General features: G+C 42.9%; 1 protein-coding gene across 1 annotated transcript in view; it reads right to left on the bottom strand.

Moving 5' to 3' along the window:
* LOC137439388 (carbonic anhydrase 2) overlaps positions 1–25394 on the bottom strand; it is a 235684-nt gene that overhangs the window by 62531 nt on the left and 147759 nt on the right. The window contains exon 4 of the mRNA XM_068135100.2: positions 24610–24755. Coding sequence (XP_067991201.1) covers positions 24610–24755 — 146 coding nt within the window. The remainder of the gene's footprint in view (positions 1–24609; positions 24756–25394) is intronic.

A 25394-nucleotide genomic window follows, 5' to 3' on the forward strand; every position in this document is an offset into this window, starting at 1 on the left:
TGCGGCTGGAGTCGAGAGAACTTGCTACGTGAAGCGCTGACCGAACGGGAGTGTCGGATGGAGAGAAGGACCAGCGAAAAGAGTTAACCTGATCCATTATATTATGCGGTATCATTTTGGTAATTGGATGAAGTGAATACAGTTTAATAAACTAGACCTTTGTAACCTGTGTCCGGTCTTTGGAGTCCTGTGAGTCCCCCAGTAAATTCCCTGACAATCTTGGAGGCACCGCTGCGATCAATTGTACAAGCAAGTCTTCTTTAAAAGGTGAGTGTGTCTTGTTTGGTCCAATATGATTTACGAACTTGGAAGTTATGGGTACATACATGGGGGAGCAGGTGATCTGGGGCTTCTTTGCGCACCAATGCCGCGATATAGGTGGCGTGAGCCATCACGAATGGGATTTCGATAAACGACTGTAGCAATTTATTCGTTTTTTTTTCTAAATGATTTCTGTAAATACGTATTTTTGCGCGGGTTATTAAAGGGCCTTACTGTGACCTGGAAGCGGACGGAGCAAGTGTGCACCTTGCGACCGCTTGCTTCCAGGACGTGTAAGGCCGGTACACTCGTTTACCCACCAGCACACGGATAAAGTACTATTTTTTTTTTGCACTTGTTCGAAGCACTTGACTTGATCGGCGCTCGGCGAGCGACAGGGAACCGGGAAACGGAATTATATTTATATATATATATATTTCCAATATGGTACACCGGCCACAACGATTTTAGCGATTATCCGAGTTTTTTTTAACGATTTCTGTAAATACGTATTTTTCCTGCGCTGTGTAATTCTTCTGACACGCGCCACGAAGAAACGCACCACTGATGTGCATGAAGCGACTTGTTTGCCGGTTCGCTAAGGTCCGTCCGTACACGTGTACAATCGTGTACACCCGTTTTAAATAAATAATTTTTTTCAGTTTTCCCGCCATGCCTATAAATTCATGACAGACAACCCCCCTCATGCCGGTCCAGAATTATGATGAAAGATGGCGATTGAGGAAAAAATTGCATCAAATTTTGTCCAGGTCCATCAAGAAGCCTTTGAGACATGCTTCACGGTTGAATAAAAAACCACCGTTAAGAGTACTTCTTTTTTGTTCAAAGCACTCGACTTGGAGCCAGCGACTTGCTCGGCGGGGGATATAATTTTAGATATATATATAGTATGGGCATGCCCTAGTGAGAGATAATTACAGGAAATGGTGTTTTGTGAGTAGCAACCACTCTCTGGTCGAGGCTCATAGAAAAATTGATACTTATTGATTTGGCACGCTTACAATAGATATTAATGGCGAGGGTTCTGTGGTCGTTCGTTTTGGCTTTGCGAATGGACCAAAGAGACAAAGTGAGAAAGAGAGACAGACAGAGAGAGATAGACAGAAAAAGAAAGAAAGAGAGACATAGAGACAAACAGAGATAAAGATGATAGTCAGACACATAGAGAGAGACAGACAAAAAGAGATAGACAGAGTGAGACAAAGTGAGAAAGAGAGACAGACAGAGAGAGATAGACAGAAAAGAAAGAAAGAGAGACATAGAGACAAACAGAGATAAAGATGATAGTCAGAGTCAGACACATAGAGAGAGACAGACAAAAAGAGATAGACAGAGTGAGACAAAGTGAGAAAGAGAGACAGACAGAGAGAGATAGACAGAAAAAGAAAGAAAGAGAGACATAGAGACAAACAGAGATAAAGATGATAGTCAGACACATAGAGAGAGACAGACAAAAAGAGATAGACAGAGTGAGACAAAGTGAGAAAGAGAGACAGACAGAGAGAGATAGACAGAAAAAGAAAGAAAGAGAGACATAGAGACAAACAGAGATAAAGATGATAGTCAGAGTCAGACACATAGAGAGAGACAGACAAAAAGAGATAGACAGAGTGAGACAAAGTGAGAAAGAGAGACAGACAGAGAGAGATAGACAGAAAAAGAAAGAAAGAGAGACATAGAGACAAACAGAGATAAAGATGATAGTCAGAGTCAGACACATAGAGAGAGACAGACAAAAAGAGATAGACAGAGTGAGACAAAGTGAGAAAGAGAGACAGACAGAGAGAGATAGACAGAAAAAAGAAAGAAAGAGAGACATAGAGACAAACAGAGATAAAAATGATAGTCAGACACATAGAGAGAGACAGACAAAAAGAGATAGACAGAGTGAGACAAAGTGAGAAAGAGAGACAGACAGAGAGAGATAGACAGAAAAAGAAAGAAAGAGAGACATAGAGACAAACAGAGATAAAGATGATAGTCAGACACATAGAGAGAGACAGACAAAAAGAGATAGACAGAGTGAGACAAAGTGAGAAAGAGAGACAGACAGAGAGAGAAAGACAGAAAAAGAAAGAAAGAGAGACATAGAGACAAACAGAGATAAAGATGATAGTCAGAGTCAGACACATAGAGAGAGACAGACAAAAAGAGATAGACAGAGTGAGACAAAGTGAGAAAGAGAGACAGACAGAGAGAGATAGACAGAAAAAGAAAGAAAGAGAGACATAGAGACAAACAGAGATAAAGATGATAGTCAGAGTCAGACACATAGAGAGAGACAGACAAAAAGAGATAGACAGAGTGAGACAAAGTGAGAAAGAGAGACAGACAGAGAGAGATAGACAGAAAAAGAAAGAAAGAGAGACATAGAGACAAACAGAGATAAAGATGATAGTCAGAGTCAGACACATAGAGAGAGACAGACAAAAAGAGATAGACAGAGTGAGACAAAGTGAGAAAGAGAGACAGACAGAGAGAGATAGACAGAAAAAGAAAGAAAGAGAGACATAGAGACAAACAGAGATAAAGATGATAGTCAGAGTCAGACACATAGAGAGAGACAGACAAAAAGAGATAGACACTGAGTGAGACAAAGTGAGAAAGAGAGACAGACAGAGAGAGATAGACAGAAAAAAAGAAAGAAAGAGAGACATAGAGACAAACAGAGATAAAAATGATAGTCAGACACATAGAGAGAGACAGACAAAAAGAGATAGACAGAGTGAGACAAAGTGAGAAAGAGAGACAGACAGAGAGAGATAGACAGAAAAAGAAAGAAAGAGAGACATAGAGACAAACAGAGATAAAGATGATAGTCAGACACATGTTTTACAGATGGATACAGGTGGGACAAAGGGAAACACCGTATCAAGACAAGCCGACCAATCAAGGGAAACCAGAGACTTCTACTTCAGATACTCCTTGAAAATGGTGATATTTATCCTATGAATGGGTTCTCTGGTAGTGGGGACTCTGTGTTGTATGGATTATTTTGGGGTAATGAGGGAACAAAACGCAACACCAGCAAATGATACACAGATATATGATCATGCGGAACGACAAAAGCAGAAGAGAAGTTTGATGAAGGATAAAGACACACCTTTAGAATCCGATGGATTACACGGGATTAATACTTTTTTACATTTAGCCCATACAAGGGCTGCTATAGCAAATGAAACTTGTTGTTGGAACTTGTTGTTGGAACTTGTTGTTGGAACTTGTTGTTGGAACTTGCTGTTGGAACTTGTTGTTGGAACTTGTTGGAACTTGTTGTTGGAACTTGTTGTTGGAACTTGTTGTTGGAACTTGCTGTTGGAACTTGCTGTTGGAACCTGTTGGAACTTGTTGTTGGAACTTGTTGTTGGAACTTGTTGTTGGAACTTGCTGTTGGAACTTGTTGTGGGAACTTGTTGGAACTTGTTGTTGGAACTTGTTGTTGGAACTTGTTGTTGGAACTTGTTGTTGGAACTTGCTGTTGGAAATTGTTGTTGGAACTTGTTGGAACTTGTTGTTGGAACTTGCTGTTGGAACTTGTTGTTGGAACTTGTTGTTGGAACTTCTTGTTGGAACTTGCTGTTGGAACTTGTTGTTGGAACTTGTTGTTGGAACTTGTTGTTGGAACTTGTTGTTGGAACTTGTTGTTGGAACTTGCTGTTGGAACTTGTTGTTGGAACTTGTTGGAACTTGTTGTTGGAACTTGTTGTTGGAACTTGTTGTTGGAACTTGCTGTTGGAACTTGTTGTTGGAACTTGTTGTTGGAACTTGTTGTTGGAACTTGTTGTTGGAACTTGCTGTTGGAACTTGCTGTTGGAACTTGTTGGAACTTGTTGTTGGAACTTGTTGTTGGAACCCGTACTTATTTAATTAATTACATTTCTTATTACATTACAGTAATTACATTACAGTAATTACCTGAGGTAATTACAGTAATTACAGTTCCGGTAATTACAGTAATTACAGTAATCATTACAGTAATTGCAGTAATCTTATTACAATAATTACATTACATTAACTCAGGCACCTTTTGAGTAAGGAAGCTGATATTTGGACATGACACTGACCAAGGGATGTGGCTGTCAAGGAAAATATTGATTTATTGATTAATCATTTAATAAATTAACTCGTTGATTTATAAATGACTTATTTAATTAAAATTCCTGAGAGATACATCTTCGGATGAAATACTTGCAGATTGGTTATGCTATGAGCCAATTGATTAAGGAAAATATTTTGTGATGGCCATATTGGCAATTTCGTGGCCATATTCGTGGCAACTCAGTTAGTGCCACTGCACCTTTAAAATGCATCCCTGCGTTCATTTTTCGATCGATTGAGTTGAAATTTTGAACAATCGGATCTGGACTGTCGTTGTTAACGACTCTAGCATGCACTCGTCCAATCAGGATGGAGCGGTATGGTCCCCGGATCATCACTGCCCGCAGTTTTAATTAATTTTACTTTTTCTCTTGGGCATATAATTTTGAAGACATGCATGTCATGATAGAGGAAATGTTTGTTCTGTTAAACGGAATAAATGTTGTTAATGCATGTGTGTGTGTATTTTTGTGTATTTGGATATATTTTCACGACTAATTCTAGTTATCGTCCTGCAAAAGGTCTGCTCGTTCTTTTCCTTTGAGTCGTAAATTCCTGTTGAATTCTCATTAAAAAGCGGAATTAAGTACGCTGTGTGATGATGGAGATCCTTGATGACGAATCAGGAATAGTGAATGAGCAGACAAATATCACGGATGGTACACCAGATAGGGAAAATGTAGATGAAACCCCTTTTTGCTCAGGTGCTGTGTAGCGCTGCACAAAGATCCATATGAGCGGGGCCTGGGTGCTGTGTAATTAGTACACAAAGAACCAATTACTAGGGTGCTGAATAAACACAAAGATCCATTTTTGGAGCTGGTTCTCCCGGTGCTGTGATTTATTCAAAGAACCAAAATCTTGTAAGAATTAAGATATGATTTGTCGACATCATAAATACTTTAATATATGTAACGATTTTTGTAACGATCATCCTGCAAAAGGTCTGCTCGTCCTTTTCCTTTGAGTCGTAAAATCCTGTTGAATTCTCATTAGAATGCGGAATTAAGTATGCTGTGTGATGATGGAGATCCTTGATGACGAATCAGGAATAGTGAATGAGCAAACAAAGTGACAAATGCTGCGGCTGGAGCAGTAGAAGCGATGTTTTTTAATGGAAACGAGGTAATGAGTAATTAAAAGTGGGAGGGGGCAACACCACGCATACCTCTTTTAAGGTGTGTATAAACCCTGGAATAAACGTGGGAGGGGGCAACACCACGCATACCTCTTTTAAGGTGTGTATAAACCCTGGAATATTTCAGCAATCAATACAATGCTGAAACTATGTAAGTTAATTTAATGAGTAATTTAATGAGTAATTTAATGAGTAATTTAATGAGTAATTTAATGAGTAATTTAATGAGTAATTTAATGAGTAATTTAATAAGTAATTTAATAAGGAATTTAATGAGGAATTTAATGAGGAATAAACGTGGGAGGGGGCAACACCACGCATACCTCTTTTAAGGTGTGTATAAACCCTGGAATATTTCAGCAATCAATACAATGCTGAAACTATGTAAGTTACTTTAATGAGTAATTTAATGAGTAATTTAATGAGTAATTTAATGAGTAATTTAATGAGTAATTTAATGAGTAATTTAATGAGTAATTTAATGAGTAATTTAATAAGTAATTTAATAAGGAATTTAATGAGGAATTTAATGAGGAATTAAAAGTGGGAGGGGGCAACACCACGCATACCTCTTTTAAGGTGTGTATAAACCCTGGAATAAACGTGGGAGGGGGCAACACCACGCATACCTCTTTTAAGGTATGTATAAACCCTGGAATATTTCAGCAATCAATACGATGCTGAAATGATGTAATTTACTGTGTAAGAGGGTCGACCTTGGGTTTGTTTGGGTTTGTTGTTTATTTTGTGGATGTGTATTTTTTGTGTATTTTGGATATATTTTCACGACTAATTCCAGTTAACATCCTGCAAAATTTGCTCGTTTTCTGGCCGAGTCGAAATTGCGTTGAGGTCCTATGGCATGCGCCATTAAAAGCGCTGTGTAATGGTTGAGCTCCCTTTATTTCGTTTTGGTCATGCGGATGAGCAGACAAAATGATGAATGCTGCGGCTGGAGCAGTGGAAGCGATTTTTGAATTGTTCAATGATTATTCGATATTGTTATGACTTATTGTCAATAGGTATACTAAGTGGCCATGAGGTAGCCTGTTGCTATGTACAGTTTTATTCTAGTGTTGATTATACCACATAGCTGTGGTGATAAAGGAAATGTTCGTTTAAATAGATGACTATGATATGACCATGACTATAATATCATGATGATTATTATGAATGATATCATAGGGTTCAAATGCAGAATGATTGCATGAACTTGGGAAAGAACTTTCAAGCCCTATGGGATCAATTGGGTGTTACAAGCGATGGAGTTTCAAAATTTAGCATGATTGAAGGAATTTTACAGTCTTATTTCAGGAGTTTTACGAAATTTAAATTGCCAAGAGATTTTGGGTACTATTAAAGGAAAAATGATGAGATATTTTTCCAATGAACTTTAATATCTGCCATCCATTTTGGCTGTCTCACGAATGAAGGATGAGTTGCCTTTAGTGGTTGCAAAGAAAATTTGTGGAGACCAGGCAAAATGGGGAAATATGTCAGATATGACCCTAGGACAGGACGGTGATTCATCAATTGACATGAGGTATGAACCAGAGGTGACGACCGATAAAATTCGATCTCAGTCAATGGATGGACCTGTCCTGATATCATTGGGGAAAGGGCTTATGCAAGGAGTCATCCAAAATGATTAATTTGATTTATTGATGAATATTGATGAATTAATTGAAATTGAATAATTGATTGAATTGTTGATTGATTGAATCTAATTGATTGAATTTAATTGAATAAAATTAACTGAATAAATTGAACTGAATAAATTGAATTGAATATATTGATTGTTTGATTGATGAAAATGCGGTCTCAAGAAAGAAGCTTTGATATCTTTGCGAGATATTATCAATGTGGAGACAACCTGGGAAAATTGAGCAAGGTGGTGAGTTTATATACAGATATATATGTGCGGTTACCATTGTGTGATTTCCCCGTCAACAGAGCGGACACCTGAGGATTCACCCATTTCATACTGACCCTTTGGCTCATCTGCAAATACTGATCTGTGAGATTGGATTGTGCAAAAGCCACAGCTGAGGGAGATTCTCTGGAAATCACCGTGTGAACAGGTGGAGAGACCCTTCCTGGAGGTACGAGTGAAGCTTTAGAGGAACAAACTACAACACATCCAACGCTACTTTGATAAAAGGCAGAATGGGAAATGGAGCCTGCAAGAACACACAAGGACAACCAGAGATTCCACAAAAAGGTACTTGTACACATCATATGTACGACCGTTATGGTGCCGAAGCTATAAGGCAGGTCGAGAATTGGTATTTGTGGACAAAGGGACATGATGAGGAGTTTCCAAAAGATGGTACATTTGAGCGAAGTCGATTGGAAAGATTGGAACAAAGATTGAAAGCCAGGAAGAGACAGAATCTAACGATAGACTGGCTTGCATTCCATCTTTGGGATGGTGAATCCAGACAACGGGAACAGCAAGAACGGATAACGGAACTAGAACTTAAAATAAAAAGGATACAGGATACAGTGGAGGAGACAAATGCACAACTGCCCTCGAAATTAGGAATGAAAGTCACAGTTGTCCCATCTGATTTCCAGTTGTCTCCCCAAAAAGGACGGTACAGAGAATTTTTTCGTGTTTCAGGAGATAACGAGAGATTGCAGTGGCAACTCAGGGATGTAGAGATGCAGCCCAGCAATACAAGTGCACAGGCGCACAGATCAGACAACGACAGAAACCGGTGTTTCGAGTGTGGAAAGATGGGACATTGGAGAAGAAGATGTCCGTATGTCAACAGGAAGACAAGGTCATGGGGCAAACCAAGATCAAGGGTACCAGTGCTTACCGGTACCTCAGACAATGATTAGGCCTTCATTGCTGCAAATCCCAAATGATGATTGGCCTCAACAGATTCGATTACTGGACAAACATGAACAACTGTCAATGATTCTTGTGTCTGAAAAGTTTTCAGAGCAAGAATGATTCATTTTTCTTTTTGCTTGTTAACAAATTAATAATTAATTGATCAAATGCCAAAATTGGATCTTCTATTTTGGGCACAGCAATTTTAAATTTACAAAGTTTGGAACAATTGCGTTGCAATTGTTGGCAAACCAAGTAACAAGAGTCACATGATGATCAGGTGGGAATTTCGGACTATTGTTCCGCACGATTGATAGGTCAATGGTCGACTGACATGCAAATGGGTGTGTAGTCAAAATTTGGATAGATTATTGTGAAGGCAGAAAGGGTAATTTCAATTTGACATCATAAGGGTTTTCTAAGAATGGACTTTTGGTTTATTTGTCTATAAGCATTTTGAATTTGATTGACAAATTTTATGAAATTGAAATAAAATTGACACCCATCTGATCTGTAAATAATGGTTCCAACGCAAACAAATATGCATAATGCATGTGTGTGTGTGTTTTCTGTGTATCAATCTTACAAGATTGTTGACACCGACAGTGTGCCTGTCTGGAAATGGATAGTTATATGTGGATGGGATTGGGATATGTGGATGGGATTGAATATCCAGAGAATCCGTAAAATAAAATAGAAATATAATTTGATTATGAACATTATCTCTTTTGTCAAGGGAAATGGAATATAAAAATTTTTTTTTGATGTGCTGGGTTATGAGCAGCCATTAATTAATAGTAAAATTGTGAGTAATTTTGGGATTCCATTTTTGATAGAATGTATATGAGAATAACATCTATTTATGGATATGAGCTTCATAAAAGGAAATGAGGAAGTACAAAATCATCCAAATTTGGGAGAGGTCTTACACTGACTTCCCAGAATACTCTGCTCATGGATTTTATATATATATAAACTTGAATTTTATCAGCATATAAATTGTGCTGTATGTATGGATGTGTTTTAGGCATAGATGATATGGGAAAAGAGTAAAGAAAATTTTGCTGGTTTGAACTATTGTGGGTTTTCAGTTCTGGAGTTTAAACAAAGTCACTGGTTAACAGATGAGAAAGGATAGTAAATAAATTATTCCCTGCTGGGCAAATTAAGTACGATATTACTAAGACTTATGAGAGCTATTGTTCCGCCTTACAGCAGTGGAAAATTATTGGAAAAAATTAGATCCAACATAATGAATCTATAAAAGAATGTGATAGGGATAATATCCTCAATTTGTACTAATTATTTGATTGTGGGTAAAGGAATTAAGTCATCGTAGTGGATTGTTAACAGCAGCCTGAAAATGTCCTGAGAGTGTGCATCCATGTAATCAGAAATCCCAGATTTGTTTTTTACAAACAACATTTTGGTAGAGGTCTTGTGTGGAACACTTCCTTGGTAGACAAAAACGGTACTGCATGCTGGCAGCCACTTTTGCGGCCAGTTAGGCCAAACAAATTGAGAGGAAATTGTAGTTAAATACGTAAGTTACACATGGCTATTTGTAAAAAAGGAAATTTGTTGAGATGGGAAACATTTTTTCGAAGGTTTATTAAGGTGTTATAATATGACATGTGGCAAGGCAAACTATTGGATAGGAAAATTAGATCTGGCTATAGAATAAATTTATTGACCCCTTGAAGTTAATCCTTCGAATCATTGTTTCACTGGCATTTTTGTTCACATTGGAAATAGTTTGGTAGAGCTTTGGTTAAAACCTTTGGTTGCGGTATCTTGGAACGAATTGATAAACCATAGGAGATTGATAAGAATAGAAACAAATATGGACCCAAAATAGAAAGTTGGATTCATGCCTCTCATTGCAAGCAAGCACATGGGGCTAAGGTGGATGATCCCACAGAAAATGAGGCTGCACCTAGCAGCCCAGCAGAACATTCAGTGGTAGAAAAATGATAGTCATGATTTACAGTCATTTGAATTACATTTTAACACCCCTTGCATTGATAAACATTACATTTTCAACATGTGATATTCCTACTTGGAATAGTGACATTTATTTGCCTACATGACATACAATTACCTGCTGATATTAATACAGCATGAGTGAAAAAATGTATCACAACTACACTCATGATCAGGGGATTGAGTTCAACCCCGGGAGATAGGGGGATCAGGGTAAGACAAATAATCTGATTATGTTACATATTAAGGGATTTTCTTTATTTACCTTTTAGGAAGCTTGTTAGTTTGGTATATAATGTTAAATGTCATCGACATATAACTATGTCATAGATATGAATATATACAAGGAGTAGCAGACTTGTTTGTTGGTTTAGTAGTTATATTGGCAATTGTTTTAGTGGTGGCTTGCTTGAAAGCCTTAGTGACGGTGTGTTTGAATAAGGTAACCAACAACACGATGATAACGCATGAAGTGACAAATGAGGAAAGAAATGTGGAACCAGAAAAGGAAGACTTTTATGGCGACATAAATACTGAGATTAAAAGACTAAATCAAATGATGTTGCAAATGAATACAGTAGAATTAAGATAATGGCATAACGACAATGTTATGAGTTGTGTCAATTACAATATCAATGAACTCATATCACCACGAGTGACACACTGTTAGGAAAAAAAAAAAGAGGGAAAAGAAAAGTGGAGAGGAATTATGGTAATAATACATTATGCTTAATTTGTTGGTTTGGGAAAATTGTTGTTGGGAATTAGGTATTCCCGTGTGTGATTGTAATCATATACAATGCTATTCTTAGTTTAGTAATAAAATACATACCTGATTGAATATTATTTGTGTGACGCATATAAATGAATATAACTTTTTGTGTTAAGGAAAAACAACAAATTGTTGAATGTGAAACTGTCGGAAGATATACATGATTATGCTGATTTCATGGTAAGATGTACCCTATCTGATTCAGTGTGTGCGGAAAGCAGATTCAGATATGACTGAGCATAAGGATAAGACGAGATCACATTTTGGAGGGATTGCTAACGGAATTGGGAAGAAGAAAGAAAGAAAATTTGTGGCTAAAAAATGAAGTTAATCGTGGCATACACCCTCTTTCTCAAAGAATGATGAAGACATTCTCCCGTGTAACTTGGAGATGAATGCTTACCTTCACCAAGGAAATTTATGTGACCATTTGCCTGGATCACACTGCAACATATGAAAGAAAGGCGATCACTTACTCTTGTTCGAAGACTTCGAACATTCACCACATCAGAAGTTGCAGGACAACGACATTTTACCTGCAACCTCTGTGAAATGCGGGGACATATGTTATTACTTCACCAACGTCCGGGGAACCAGCATGGAGCTGCAAAAAACGGCTGTGCCCTTGTCACAACAGCTGTGCACGATTCTGCTGGATTGCTCCTGGTAAGGACCATGAATGACCTGAACACCATGGTCCCAACATCATTGTGGATGCATCCGGCATCCCTGTTCCACATCTTGCTGGCCAATCAATGTCACACCAATACTTGCTGCCCACTCACAATAAGGGAGGAGGCAAGTCGACTACAACTGGGTGAAGGCCTTGTTCAGGAATTACTATGGTTTACAGCAAAAAGTGGCAAGAATGCTACAAGGAGAGCAGGGTCAGTCTATGACTCCGCAATGTTACCACAACAGCGAAATCCTACACGAAGTAGTGCAGGAGCTATGAAGACATTAGGAGAAAATGTTTCATACCTGGATTCAAACACAAGTGATCAGCCCTTCCTTTCAAACAAAGTCAACATTTGTGTGGAGGCAAACGTTTTTGCCAGATGGTGCAGATGCTTTACAAAACTTGAAAATGAAGTGAAATTGTTGTATCTTGGTGATGGTGAAGTGTTGTTTTGAAAATATATTTGTGATGCAAATGCAATAGATTGAACAATATGGAAGGAGTCAATGACCAACGAAATGTTTTGTGATTCTTGCAGGATGACGGTGTATGCCTAAGGGAATTTGATTACCAAAGTTATGATTATTTACTTATACTTGTAATGATGTTTACTTGTAGTGATTGATTGTTTACTTATATTGATGTTTAGATTAATGGTTAATATAAACAAAAACAAAAAGATGAGGGAATTGTGGAAGTGTAATTCAGTGTAACTTATTAATTGGCACTGGTAACTTATTGGTTGACCTAGTAACAAAGCAGATGCATTTTACATGCAAACTCTGTGGGGGACGGGTTTGTAAATGAGTTAGGAATGTGCACGAACATGATGGTCTCTTGATACACCTGGTCACAGCCCCAGGCTGGAGCACCCCCCTATTGTTTGATAAATGGAACTCACAGCAGGGGGGGCTAGCTGGCGCCAGGAAGGCGACCGGTGACGTCGGCGGAGAGGAGATTACGAGTTCAGCGGACAGAGGATTAAGTCGAGTTGGTCGATATAAGCGAGAGCTGCGGCTGGAGTCGAGAGAACTTGCTACGTGAAGCGCTGACCGAACGGGAGTGTCGGATGGAGAGAAGGACCAGCGAAAAGAGTTAACCTGATCCATTATATTATGCGGTATCATTTTGGTAATTGGATGAAGTGAATACAGTTTAATAAACTAGACCTTTGTAACCTGTGTCCGGTCTTTGGAGTCCTGTGAGTCCCCCAGTAAATTCCCTGACAGAAGCCATAAAAACTTGTACACAAGATAAGTAGGTTCTAAACACATGATTTTGACAAGTTGTGGCTCATATAAATCACTCGATAAATTTTACACTTCCACACACTACAGACTGTTTGTCTGATTGGCAGCAACAGCTGAACGACACTTGGTTGTTTTAGTAAAACAGATTCTGTGAGTGCTGCTATTCCTCTCTTTATTAGTCCAGTTTGTCTGTCTCTCCCCCTATTTTATTGTAATACCCTTCGGTTGTGTACGTGTGGCGTGTCTGCATTTTTAAAATCCATTTTCTCTGCAACTGTTGGTCCGATTGACACGAATTTTTGACCATAGGAGCGACACCTCCTGTATAATTTTTATGAGAATTATGATGTCAAAGCTCACGTGGTACAGGCACCATTTTGGAAAATCTCCCAAACCTATCTTCGCACCTCTACATCTCTGAAACCGCTTCATGGAAAAAATTGAAGTACTCCCCATGGGGAATAAGATATGTTAATGATGTCATCGGTGCCTTCGTTATGACATCATAATTCGACAAGTATAACACTTCATCCGAACAGTATGATTATGTTTTTTTCTCTGCAACTGTTGGTCTGATGGACAAAAAAAAATTCATCATAGCAGTGCCTTCTCCTGTAGATATTTTAACGATAATTATGACGTCATAGGTCACGTGGTACATGCGTCATCTCAGAAAAACTGAAAAACGTTTTACCTTTATATCACCAAAACCGCTCCATGGAAAAAATTGAAACATGGTTCATTGTAAAGAACTATATATAGGGAATAGGTGTTGTTAACGATGACGTCATTGTTGCCTTAATTATGACGTCACAATTTGACAGGGACAACGCTTGGTCTGATCAGAAATTTATTGAGCGTAATCTACTCGACAATTATATTAGAGAATATAAATTTATGGTGTCATCGCTCACCTCACCTGGTCTGGCAGCTGGCATTGGATCAAAGAAAAAAAACCCTTCAAAATCAGAATAGATGGCTCGCACCAAGTTGACTGCACAAGGTAAGTATTCTACAAATACCATCTATTTGTACCAAGATATCAAGATGTAAAATTTAAATAAAATCAGCAATGACATGTTTTTCTTAATGTCTGTGCTCCAAGCGATAGTACATATAGAGGAACTTTCTTAATGAGTCCTTTCATTTCATGCAACACCTACCTTCTGATGCAGTGTTATGCTTAGCGGGGATTTTAATTTTACTTTGAACCCAACTTTAGATAGGAACAGTTCAGAGCCACATCGAGCTCCAAGTAGGTCTCTCTCCAATATTGTATCGCGTCAAGACCTCAGCAATGTATGGTGACAACAACACCCAAACCTGCAACAATTTAACTGATGTTGGGTTTTACTAAATCATATTTCATTAGCTCGACTTGATACATTTTATTTTTCTAACTCTGCTATCAATCTTGTGACATTGAAATGTACAAACAGGGTTATATTGTCCCTTCTGGTTTCTCTGACCAATCCCTAGTAAAACTGTACTTTTAATTTCCTTGTTTGAAATACCACACCATGTATTGGCCATTTACCATCTATCATCTTGAGCTCCCTTCTGAGCGATCATTTAAAAAAAAAAATCATCATTCGAGGTTTGTGGAAGAGGGTTGTTTATCTACATCATTTTCTAAACAGTATTTAGTGGGACTACCCAAAAGCACAGATCCGTGTTTTCTGCCAGCTATATACCAAAGCAATTGCTCTGCAAGTAAACAATTATGTATCGACCTCTTGAGAAAAGAGATTCTTCGAATACAGGGAGGTGCTGAGGTCCTTAGTGATGACAAACGGTGTCGTCAAGTCTGTGAAAGAATACAGGGAGGTGCTGAGGTCCTTAGTGTTGACAAACATTGTCAACTCCTCTATGAAAGATTACAGGGAGGTGCTGAGGTCTTTAATGATGATAAATGGTACAAACCCCTCTGCGAAAGATTACAGGGAGGTGCTGAGGTCCTTAGTGATGACAAACGGTTCAAACTCCTCCATGAAAGATTACAGGGAGTTGCTGAGGTCCTTAGTGATGAGTCGATGACAAACGGTTCAAACTCCTCTATGAAAGATTACAGGGAGGTGCTTGTCATGGATGAAGCTGCAAATATTCACCGTTGTATCCCTACACCGGGACCGCATTGTATCCCTACGCCCCAGCTCGGATGGCGCTGCAGTTAATCGGGCCTGTATCTGCAGAGTGAATAAACGTGTGCTACAATCGATCGTCGTTTGTCGAGATACCTTACAGTGCTGGGGTCCTTACTGATGATAAACGGTACCAAATCCTCTATGAAAGATTACAGGGAGGTGCTGAGGTCCTTAGTGATGTTAAACGGTACAAACTCCTCTATGAAAGATTACAGGGAGTTGGTAAGGTCTTCAGTGATGATAAACGGTAACAACTCCTCTATGAAAGATTGCAGGGAGGTGCTGAGGTCCTATGTGATGATAAACGGTACAAACTCCTCTATGAAAGATTACAGGGAGTTGGTAAGGTCCTTAGTGATGATAAACGGTACCAACCTCTCTGGCCTTGCCCCCCCAGCTCTCACTGGGCTCTGTCCCGCAAATATTCCTACAGGTCGCACAAGATCTGCCTGCAACCCTCTTATGGTCAAACTGCCAAAATCAAGACTCTTTGCTCACCTTCACTCCTTCATTCCTCTTTTCTCCCGCCTCTGGAACAAACTCCCTCACTCTCTTCAATCCCACCCCACCCTCCAGATCTTTAAAACAGCTGTTCACCACCATCTCTTATCTTCCCCCATCCAAAACCTTGATCTTTTCTACCCCCGCTAATTTCACCCCAAATCCACTTTTTTGAAATACCAACTTCTGTCCTGGAAGTCCTTGGTGTCCTTGTGTTTTATACTTCTCCCCCCTCCCACCCCCACCTTCCCACGCCTCCTCCCCCCAAGCCCTCTCCCTTCCACACATCTCCCTGCTCTCAAATGTTGTGTTTGTGTGCTTCCCCTTCTCTCCCCATGTTGTTTTCTGCTCCCTCTTTTTATATATTTTGTTTGTCTGGGTGATTTGTTTGTGAAGTAAATGTTAGCTCTTTCACGAGCCTCGATTCAGTATACAAAAAAAAAACAAAAAAAAAACTCCTCCATGAAAGATTACAGGGAGTTGGTAAGGTCCTTCGTGATGATAAACGGTACCAACTCCTCGATGAAAGATTACAGGGAGTTGGTAATGTTAAATGGTGATGTTAATGTTAAATACATCCATAGTGATGTTAAATGGTACAAACTCCTCTGTGAAAGATTACAGGGAGTTGGTAAGGTCCTTCGTGATGATAAACGGTACAAACTCCTCTATGAAAGATTACAGGGAGTTGGTAAGGTCCTTCGTGATGATAAACGGTACCAACTCCTCGATGAAAGATTACAGGGAGTTGGTAATGTTAAATGGTGATGTTAATGTTAAATACATCCATAGTGATGTTAAATGGTACAAACTCCTCTATGAAAGATTACAGGGAGTTGGTAAGGTCCTTAGTGATGATAAACGGTACAAACTCCTCTATGAAAGATTACAGGGAGGTACTGAGGTCCTTAGTGATGATAAACGGTACAAACTCCTCTATGAAAGATTACAGGGAGGTGCTGAGGTCCTTCGTGATGTTAAACGTTACAAACACCTCGTTGAAAGATTATAGGGAGGTGGTAAGGTCCTTACTCCTCAGTCACATTTGCTCTACGGCTAGGATACGGCGGCCGTACCCCCCTAAAGTGACAGAAACGTGCGGCGGCCGCAGAGTTCTGAGGTGGCCTCAAGGTGGCCCTTGGGCGTATGGCTATCTTTTACAGGCCATAGGGGTCGCCGTGGAATTATAGCGCGGAGTTATAACTTTTTTCATTTCTAGGGTGGCCGTAGCAATTTGACAAGCCGAAGCCATGACAACTGTAAGTGCTGTTATACATATGAAAAAGAACTGGTATAAAAAAAAAAGGTTATAACTACTGTCCGTCTGGCCGCACGTTCCCCCTAGGGCCCCCCTGCGGTCGCCTTGCGGGCACCTTGAGGCTACTTTGCGTCTGCCTTGAAAATTCTATGGCCGCCGCAGGGACGCAGTAAGGTCACCGTGCGACATCAAATCAAAGACCGTACGGCACCCCCACGTTTTCGGTCTCCACAATTTATAAATACCCCGTGCGGCTACCCGAAAAATGAAAACATATGTGACTGCTACATTGTGTGACCGTGGAAATACTGCGGCCGCCCTAGAATTGCTAGTGGCCATAGATTTTTTAGACCCTATGGCCGCCGAGCCAAATGTGACTGAAGCATAAGTGATGTTAAACGGCACAAACTCCTCTATGAAAGATTACAGGGAGTTGGTAAGGTCCTTGGTGGTGATAAACAGGACAAACTCCTCTATGAAAGATTACAGGGAGGTGCTGAGGTCCTTCGTGATGATAAACGGTGTCAACTCTTCTATTAAAGATTAAACCCAACATTACAGGGAGGTGCTGAGGTGCTTAGTGATGATAAACGGTACCAACTCCTCTATGGAAGATTACAGGGAGTTGCTGAGGTCCTTTGTGATGATAAACGGTTCAAACTCCTCTATGAAAGATTACAGGGAGGTGCTGAGGTCCTTCGTGATGATAAACGGTACCAACTCCTCTATGAAAGATTACAGGGAGGTGCTGAGATCCTTCGTGATGATAAACGGTACAAACTCCTCTATGAAAGATTACAGGGAGTTGGTGAGGTCCTTCATGATGACAAACGGTACAAACTCCTCTATGAATGATTACAGGGAGTTGGTAAGGTCCTTAGTGATGATAAACGGTACAAACTCCTCTATGAAAGATTACAGGGAGTTGGAGAGGTCCTTCATGATGACAAACGGTACAAACTCCTCTATGAATGATTACAGGGAGTTGGTAAGGTCCTTAATGATGATAAACGGTACCAACTCCTCCATGAAAGATTACAGCGAGTTGGTAAGGTCCTTAGTGATGTTAAACTGAACAAACTCCTCTATGAAAGATTACAGGGAGTTGGTGAGGTCCTTCGTGATGACAAACGGTACAAACTCCTCTATGAAAGATTACAGGGAGTTGGTAAGGTCCTTAGTGATGATAAATGGTACCAACTCCTCTATGAAAGATTACAGCGAGTTGGTAAGGTCCTTGGTGATGATAAACAGTACAAACTCCTCTATGAAAGATTACATGGAGGTGCTGAGGTCCGAAGTGATGATAAACGGTGTCGATTCCTCTATGAACGAGAACGGCTCTTGGGATAGCGCATCCCTCCACTAGGCTGAACAGTTTATGTTTTCTATCCCACTGATAGGCCGGATCTGGATTCGGACCTGATCAAAATCTAATCGGCTTGTTCTTGTCACCTAACCAACTCGTCCATTACTTTTAAAAATATAATGTTTAATCACCGCTTTTGGTCTGATCTCTCTATTGTGAAGAATCACTTAAAAATTAAATAACTCCCGTATCTGATTCCATATTCAGATCTTCACCAAAATTGAATTGATTCGAACTTGTAACACAACGCTTGGGGGTAGTAGACCCTGGAGCGACTGTATTTCTCTTTCTTCCAAAAACTGACAGTAGAGGTGAATTGCGGTCCATTACTCAGTGGGGATTTCCATGTCGACTGAAAACCGAGCACAGGAAAGCAGTAACGACCTCTGTGGTGACAGTTGAAGTAAATGCCACCTCAGGCCACTTACTGGAATAGTCGATCAGGGTGATGCCATAGTGGCAATCCCATGTGCCATGCTCGAACGGTCAAATAATGTGCATTGCCACTTTCTGCCATAGTCCCTTGGGCAGTTCGACTGGCTACTGTGGAACAGGGAAGGTTTTTGCGGTTTTGTCACTCAGTTGACAAGACATGCAAGACGATATAATGGTTTACACAAGACTGTCCATCTGGGGCCACGAGTATAGGTCACGGAGGTGCAGTTTAGTGCGTACATGGCCCTAGTGACTTTCATGCGCCAGGTTGACCACTTTGGTGCACAGGGACAGTGGTAAAATCAAATGGGGACCTCACAACACGTACGCATTATCCACGGCCAGTTTATGACAGACAGGGAATATACTTCCTTGTATGCGGTCCTCTCCCCCTCTCCTGTGTGTGATCCTTTCCTTTACCCCTCTCTCCTGTGTGTGATCCTCTCCCCGTCTCCCCTGGGTGTGATCCTCTACCCCTCTCCTCTGTGTGTGATCCTCTCCCCCTCTCCCCCTTTACCCCTCACCCCCTCTCCCCTCTGATCCTTTACCCCTCTCCCCTGTGTGTGGTCCTCTCCCCTTCTCTCCTGTGTGTGATCCTTTCCTTTACCCCTCTCCCCTGTGTGTGATCCTCTGCCCCTCTCTCCTGTGTGTGATTCTCTCCCCCTCCCTCCTGTGTGTGATCCTTTACCCCTCTGCCCTGTGTGTGATCCTCTCCCCCTCTCCGCTGTGTGTGATCCTTTACCCCTCTCCCCTGTGTGTGATCCTTTACCCCTCTCCCCTGTGTGTGATCCTTTACCCCTCTCCCCTGTGTGTGATCCTTTATCCCTCTCCCCTGAGTGTGATCCTTTACCCCTCTCCCCTGTGTGTGAGCCTCTCCCCCTCTCCCTCTCTCCCCTGTGTGTGATCCTCTGCCCCTCTCTCCTGTGTGTGATTCTCTCCCTCTCCCCTGTGTGTGATCCTTTACCCCTCTCCCCTGTGTGTGAGCCTCTCCCCCTCTCCCCTGTGTGTGATCCTCTGCCCCTTTCTCCTGTGTGTGATTCTCTCCCCCTCTCCCCTGTCTGTGATCCTTTACCCCTCTCCCCTGTGTGTGAGCCTCTCCCCCTCTCCCCTCTCCCCTGTGTGTGATTCTCTCCCCCTCTCCCCTGTGTGTGATCCTCTCCCCCTCTACCTTGTGTGTGATTCTCTCCCCCTCTCTCCTGTGTGTGATCCTTTACCCCTCTCCCCTGTGTATGATTCTCTCCCCCTCTACCTTGTGTGTGATCCTTTACCCCTCTCCCCTGTGTATGATTCTCTCCCCCTCTCCCCTGTGTGTGATCCTTTACCCCTCTCCCTTGTGTGTGATTCTCTCCCCCTCTCCCCTGTGTGTGATCCTCTCCCCCTCTACCTTGTGTGTGATCCTTTACCCCTCTGCCGTGTGTGTGATTCTCTCCCCCTCTCCCCTGTGTGTGATCCTCTCCCCCTCTCCCCTGTGTGTGCTCCTCTCCCCCTCAACCTTGTGTGTGATTCTCTCCCCCTCTCCCGTGTGTGTGATTCTCTCCCCCTCTCCCCTGTGTATGATTCTCTCCCCCTCTCCCCTGTGTGTGATTCTCTCCCCCTCTCCCCTGTGTGTGATCCTCTCCTCCACTCCCCTGTGTGTGATCCTCTCCCCCTCTCCCCTGTGTGTGATTCTCTCCCCCTCTCCCCCTCTACCTTATGTGTGATTCTCTCCCCCTCTCCCCTGTGTGTGATCTTTTACCCCTCTCCCCTGTGTGTGATTCTCTCCTCCTCTCCTCTGTGTGTGATCCTCTCCCCCTCTCCCCTGTGTGTGATTCTCTCCTCCCCTCCTCTGTGTGTGATCCTCTCCCCCTCTCCCCTGTGTGTGATCCTCTCCCCCTCTCCCCTGTTTGTGATCCTCTCCCCCTCTCCCCTGTGTGTGATTCTCTCACCCTCTCCTCTGTGTGTGATCCTCTCCCCCTCTCCCCTGTGTGTGATTCTCTCCCCCTCTCCCGTGTGTGTGATTCTCTCCCCCTCTCCCCTGTGTGTGATTCTCTCCCCCTCTCCCCTGTGTGTGATTCTCTCCCCCTCTCCCCTGTGTGTGATCCTCTCCTCCACTCCCCTGTGTGTGATCCTCTCCCCCTCTCCCCTGTGTGTGATTCTCTCCCCCTCTCCCCCTCTACCTTATGTGTGATTCTCTCCCCCTCTCCCCTGTGTGTGATCTTTTACCCCTCTCCCCTGTGTGTGATTCTCTCCTCCTCTCCTCTGTGTGTGATCCTCTCCCCCTCTCCCCTGTGTGTGATTCTCTCCTCCCCTCCTCTGTGTGTGATCCTCTCCCCCTCTCCCCTGTGTGTGATCCTCTCCCCCTCTCCCCTGTGTGTGATTCTCTCACCCTCTCCCATGTGTGTGATCCTCTCCCCCTCTCCCCTGTGTGTGATTCTCTCACCCTCTCCTCTGTGTGTGATCCTCTCCCCCTCTCCCCTGTGTGTGATTCTCTCCCCCTCTCCCCTGTGTGTGATCCTCTCCCCCTCTACCTTGTGTGTGATTCTCTCCCCCTCTCCCCTGTGTGTGATCCTTTACCCCTCTCCCCTGTGTGTGATTCTCTCTTCCTCTCCCCTGTGTGTGATCCTCTCCCCCTCTCCCCTGTGTGTGATTCTCTCCCCCTCTCCCCTGTGTGTGATCCTTTACTCCTCTCCCCTGTGTGTGATTCTCTCCCCCTCTCCCCTGTGAGTGAGCCTCTTCCCCTCTCCCCTGTGTGTGATTCTCTCCCCCCTCTCCCCTGTGAGTGATTCTCTCCCCCTCTCCCCTGTGTGTGATCCTTTACCCCTCTCCCCTGTGTGTGATTCTCTCCCCCTCTCCCATGTGTGTGATCCTTTACCCCTCTCCCCTGTGTGTGATTCTCTCCCCCTCTCCCCTGTGTGTGATCCTCTTCCCCTCTCCCCTGTGTGTGATTCTCTCCCCCTCTCCCCTGTGTGTGATCCTCCTCCCCTCTCCCCTGTGTGTGATTCTCTCCCCCCTCTCCCCTGTGAGTGATTCTCTCCCCCTCTCCCCTGTGTGTGATCCTTTACCCCTCTCCCCTGTGTGGGATCCTCTTCCCCTTTCGCTTGTGTGTGATTCTCTCCCCCTCTCCCTGTGTGTGATCCTCTTCCCCTCTCCCCTGTGTGTGATTCTCTCCCCCTCTCCCCTGTGTGTGATCCTCTCCCCCTCTACCTTGTGTGTGATTCTCGCCCCCTCTCCCCTGTGAGTGATCCTTTACCCCTCTCCCCTGTGTGTGATTCTCTCCCCCTCTACCTTGTGTGTGATTCTCTCCCCCTCTCCCCTGTGTGTGATCCTTTACCCCTCTACCTTGTGTGTGATTCTCTCCCCCTCTCCCCTGTGTATGATTCTCTCCCCCTCTCCCCTGTGTGTGATCCTCTCCCCCTCTACCTTGTGTGTGATCCTTTACCCCTCTCCCCTGTGTGTGATTCTCTCCCCCACTCCCCTGTGTGTGATCCTCTTCCCCTCTACCTTGTGTGTGATTCTCTCCCCTCTCCCCTGTGTGTGATTCTCTCCCCTTCTCCCCTGTGTATGATTCTCTCCCACTCTCCCCTATGTGTAATCCTTTACCCCTCTCCCCTGTGTATGATTCTCTCCCCCTCTCTCCTGTGTGTGATCCTTTACCCCTCTCCCCTGTGTATGATTCTCTCCCCCTCTCTCCTTTGTGTGATCCTTTACCCCTCTCCTCTGTGTGCAATTATCTCCCCTTCTTCCCGATGCAATGTGCGTGATGTGGCAGTTAGTCCGTATAAATATAAGAGACGTTCTTTGCTCACCACTGACACCATGAACAATTTTGACCTGGAAGTGAGATGCACATCTTTGTAATGATTGGTGAGACCTGCGGAGACTCAAAGGTGTCTTCAAAGCTCAGGCCAAGGAAGACCTTGAATAATTTTATTCTAAATTGGTAGATAACCCTGAAGAAGGGCTCCTAAATAACGATTTGTGTTCAACATATTGGGCAATTAAACGTGTGCATGGCACTCCACAATATGGATGCAGCATTGCAGCAACATCCCAGTCACAAGGATTGACGGTACTCCAGGTAAGACGACGGAAGAAATGCTGGCCCGCTGGCATGTGTACTACAATACCGTGCTCAATCATCTGCTGGCAACTCCAAGTCCTCATCTCGCTGCATAGACAACAGCTGCCACTCCAACACTGGACATCTCCTCGGATGCCCCCATTCTGGTCGAGGTGCGTCATGCCATTAAGAAGCTTCGGAATGACCACGCCGTGGGGCTAGACAGCATTCCCCCAGAGATACTCACTTGTGGAGAGGTCCTGATCAGCTTGACCCTCCATAAACTCTTTCATAATGTATGGGCCTCAGGTGGAGTCTCCACAGAGTGGAGAGATAGCCTAATTATTTCCTTGTGCAAAGGGAAGGAATGCCGCAATCAATGTAGCAGTTACTGACCCATTACACTGTTGTTTGTCCCTGGAAAGGTGTATAGACATGTTTTTCTAACTTGCCTGGAACCATTTCTCACCTGTTGATGCCACCCGCAGAAGTATTGCTTCAAGAAGGGAAGGTATACCATGGACATGGTGCTCGCTCCGCTCTTAGGCTTTTGTCTGAGCTCCACTGCGAGTTTGCTCAACCGCTTAATGTTGCTGATATTGATATCAAGGCCGCCTTTGACTCAGTGGATTGGAGCGCTCTGTGGAAGGCCCTGGAAGCAGCCAGAACACCTTCATTTTTGCTCCATCTCATCCAGGACCTGCATGAGGGCATCACATCAAGGGTACATGATGGAAGTGACATCTCCGGATCTTTCCTCACCACCTATGGTGTCTGCCAAGGCTGCATCCTCACTCCAGCTCTATTCTGTTGTGCCATTGACTGGATCCTGAGCCAGTGTCAGAGAGACCTTGGAATAACTGTTGGCAGTGCTGAACTATTTACGAATCTGGTCTACGCTGGTGATGCAGCTTTGTTCCTTGGAAGGCCCAAGCAATGGCCATCGTTGTTACAGTGGTTTGAGGAAGAGGCTGGGAAAATGGGAATGCACATTTCCTGTACAAAAAACAAGGTTCAGAACATAGGCTCCGGCCCACCTCGTTCATCACACCCATCATACCTACCAGATAGGCCCACCAGTCATCGTTTCAGGCCAGACCATTGCAGTAATAGAGAGGTTCAGGTACCTCGACTAGGATGTGATATTGACTCAAAGGGCTATTCCTCACCTTACATTCACGACGTATGGGCCTCGCCTCATCAACTTTTGAGATGCTGAAGCATATGTATTGGAATAAACAACTTCGTATATCAACAAATCTCAGAATATACACCACTTGTATTTTGCCTGTTCTCCTGTATGGATCCGATATCTGGACGTTGCTCATAGAGAACGGGTGAAAGCTCCACAGGAGGTGTCAGCATCGCATCCCTGGAGTCCAATTGTTTGACTGTCACTAACAAGACAATATCACAAAGCACCGGTCTCAATGACAGCTGCAACACCATTTTACATAGCCACCACTTCCTTTTGGGGCACGTTCGGAGACTGACAGACAACACACCCGCACAAATTGCCCTCAAATTAAGTGTCGACGTTCGCTGAGGAATGAAGCCCAGCCCAGACTGCAAACGGTGCCAAGGCCACCCCGCAGCAACTGGGTACATCAGCTTAAGGTAGACCACAAGACTCAGGCACAACAGTTGTGGCAGTCCGCATTTGACAGGAAGGAATGGGTGGCTTGACGTCCCTGTGCTAGGTTTGGAGTAATATGATTCATTGTATGATATTTGTCCTCTTTTGCCATTGTCACGGTAACAATACGTCCTTGCTTCTCAATCACCTTTAAACATGGAAGATAAAAAGTGCATTCCTCACCTCCATGTGAAATCTTTGTCCGTTGATGGTGTGTTCTGAGCCAGGATGGGTGCTGTTTCCCCAATGAAAATGGAACTCCACTGCTCTATATGTGGAACTCAGGCCTCCTCCTTCCATTGTTATTTCTTCTTCCAAGCTCACTTTTACTGATGAACACATACATGTACACACTTCCAATCAAATTCCAGCATTTAACTTCCATGCTTATGCAATCGATTTTGATAACTACATGAATCGATATATACACAGGATGGTCCAGAAACCCTGGGCACATTTTGAAGAACGATACCTGCAACAAACAGGTAAGTTTATTATTGTTCTCTGGTGCAAAACAAAACATGATTACTCGTAAATGGATGTGACCGCTTCAACACGCACAGGCATCACGTGATACACACAGGGTGAGGTGCATCACGTGATATGGATCGGGGTGAGCTTTGCTCACTGTGCTGCACGCGTTTGTCTTTGCATTAGTTTAGTTCATTGTGAATTGAACATCCTAATATGACGGAGGATATCGTGAGACAGAAAATTTGAGCTGTACACTTGTAATCTGTATCTGGAAATTCGGCTGAAGTTCACAGACAACTTGTCAAAGAATGTGGCACCGACACAATTGACAGAAGAACCATTGCCAGAATAAACAAGCAGTTTGATGAAACCAGCAGCATTCTTCCAAAACAGTCACCAGGTAGGCCTCGTACTGTTCGAACTGAGGAAAGCAGAGCGGTCATTCAACAACAACTCGACAGTAACACACCATTATCAACTCGTCGTTTATCAAA

Source organism: Myxine glutinosa, chromosome 14 (genome assembly GCF_964187855.1).
Source record: "Myxine glutinosa chromosome 14, kmMyxGlut1.1, whole genome shotgun sequence".
Classification (NCBI taxonomy): Eukaryota; Metazoa; Chordata; class Myxini; order Myxiniformes; family Myxinidae; genus Myxine; species Myxine glutinosa.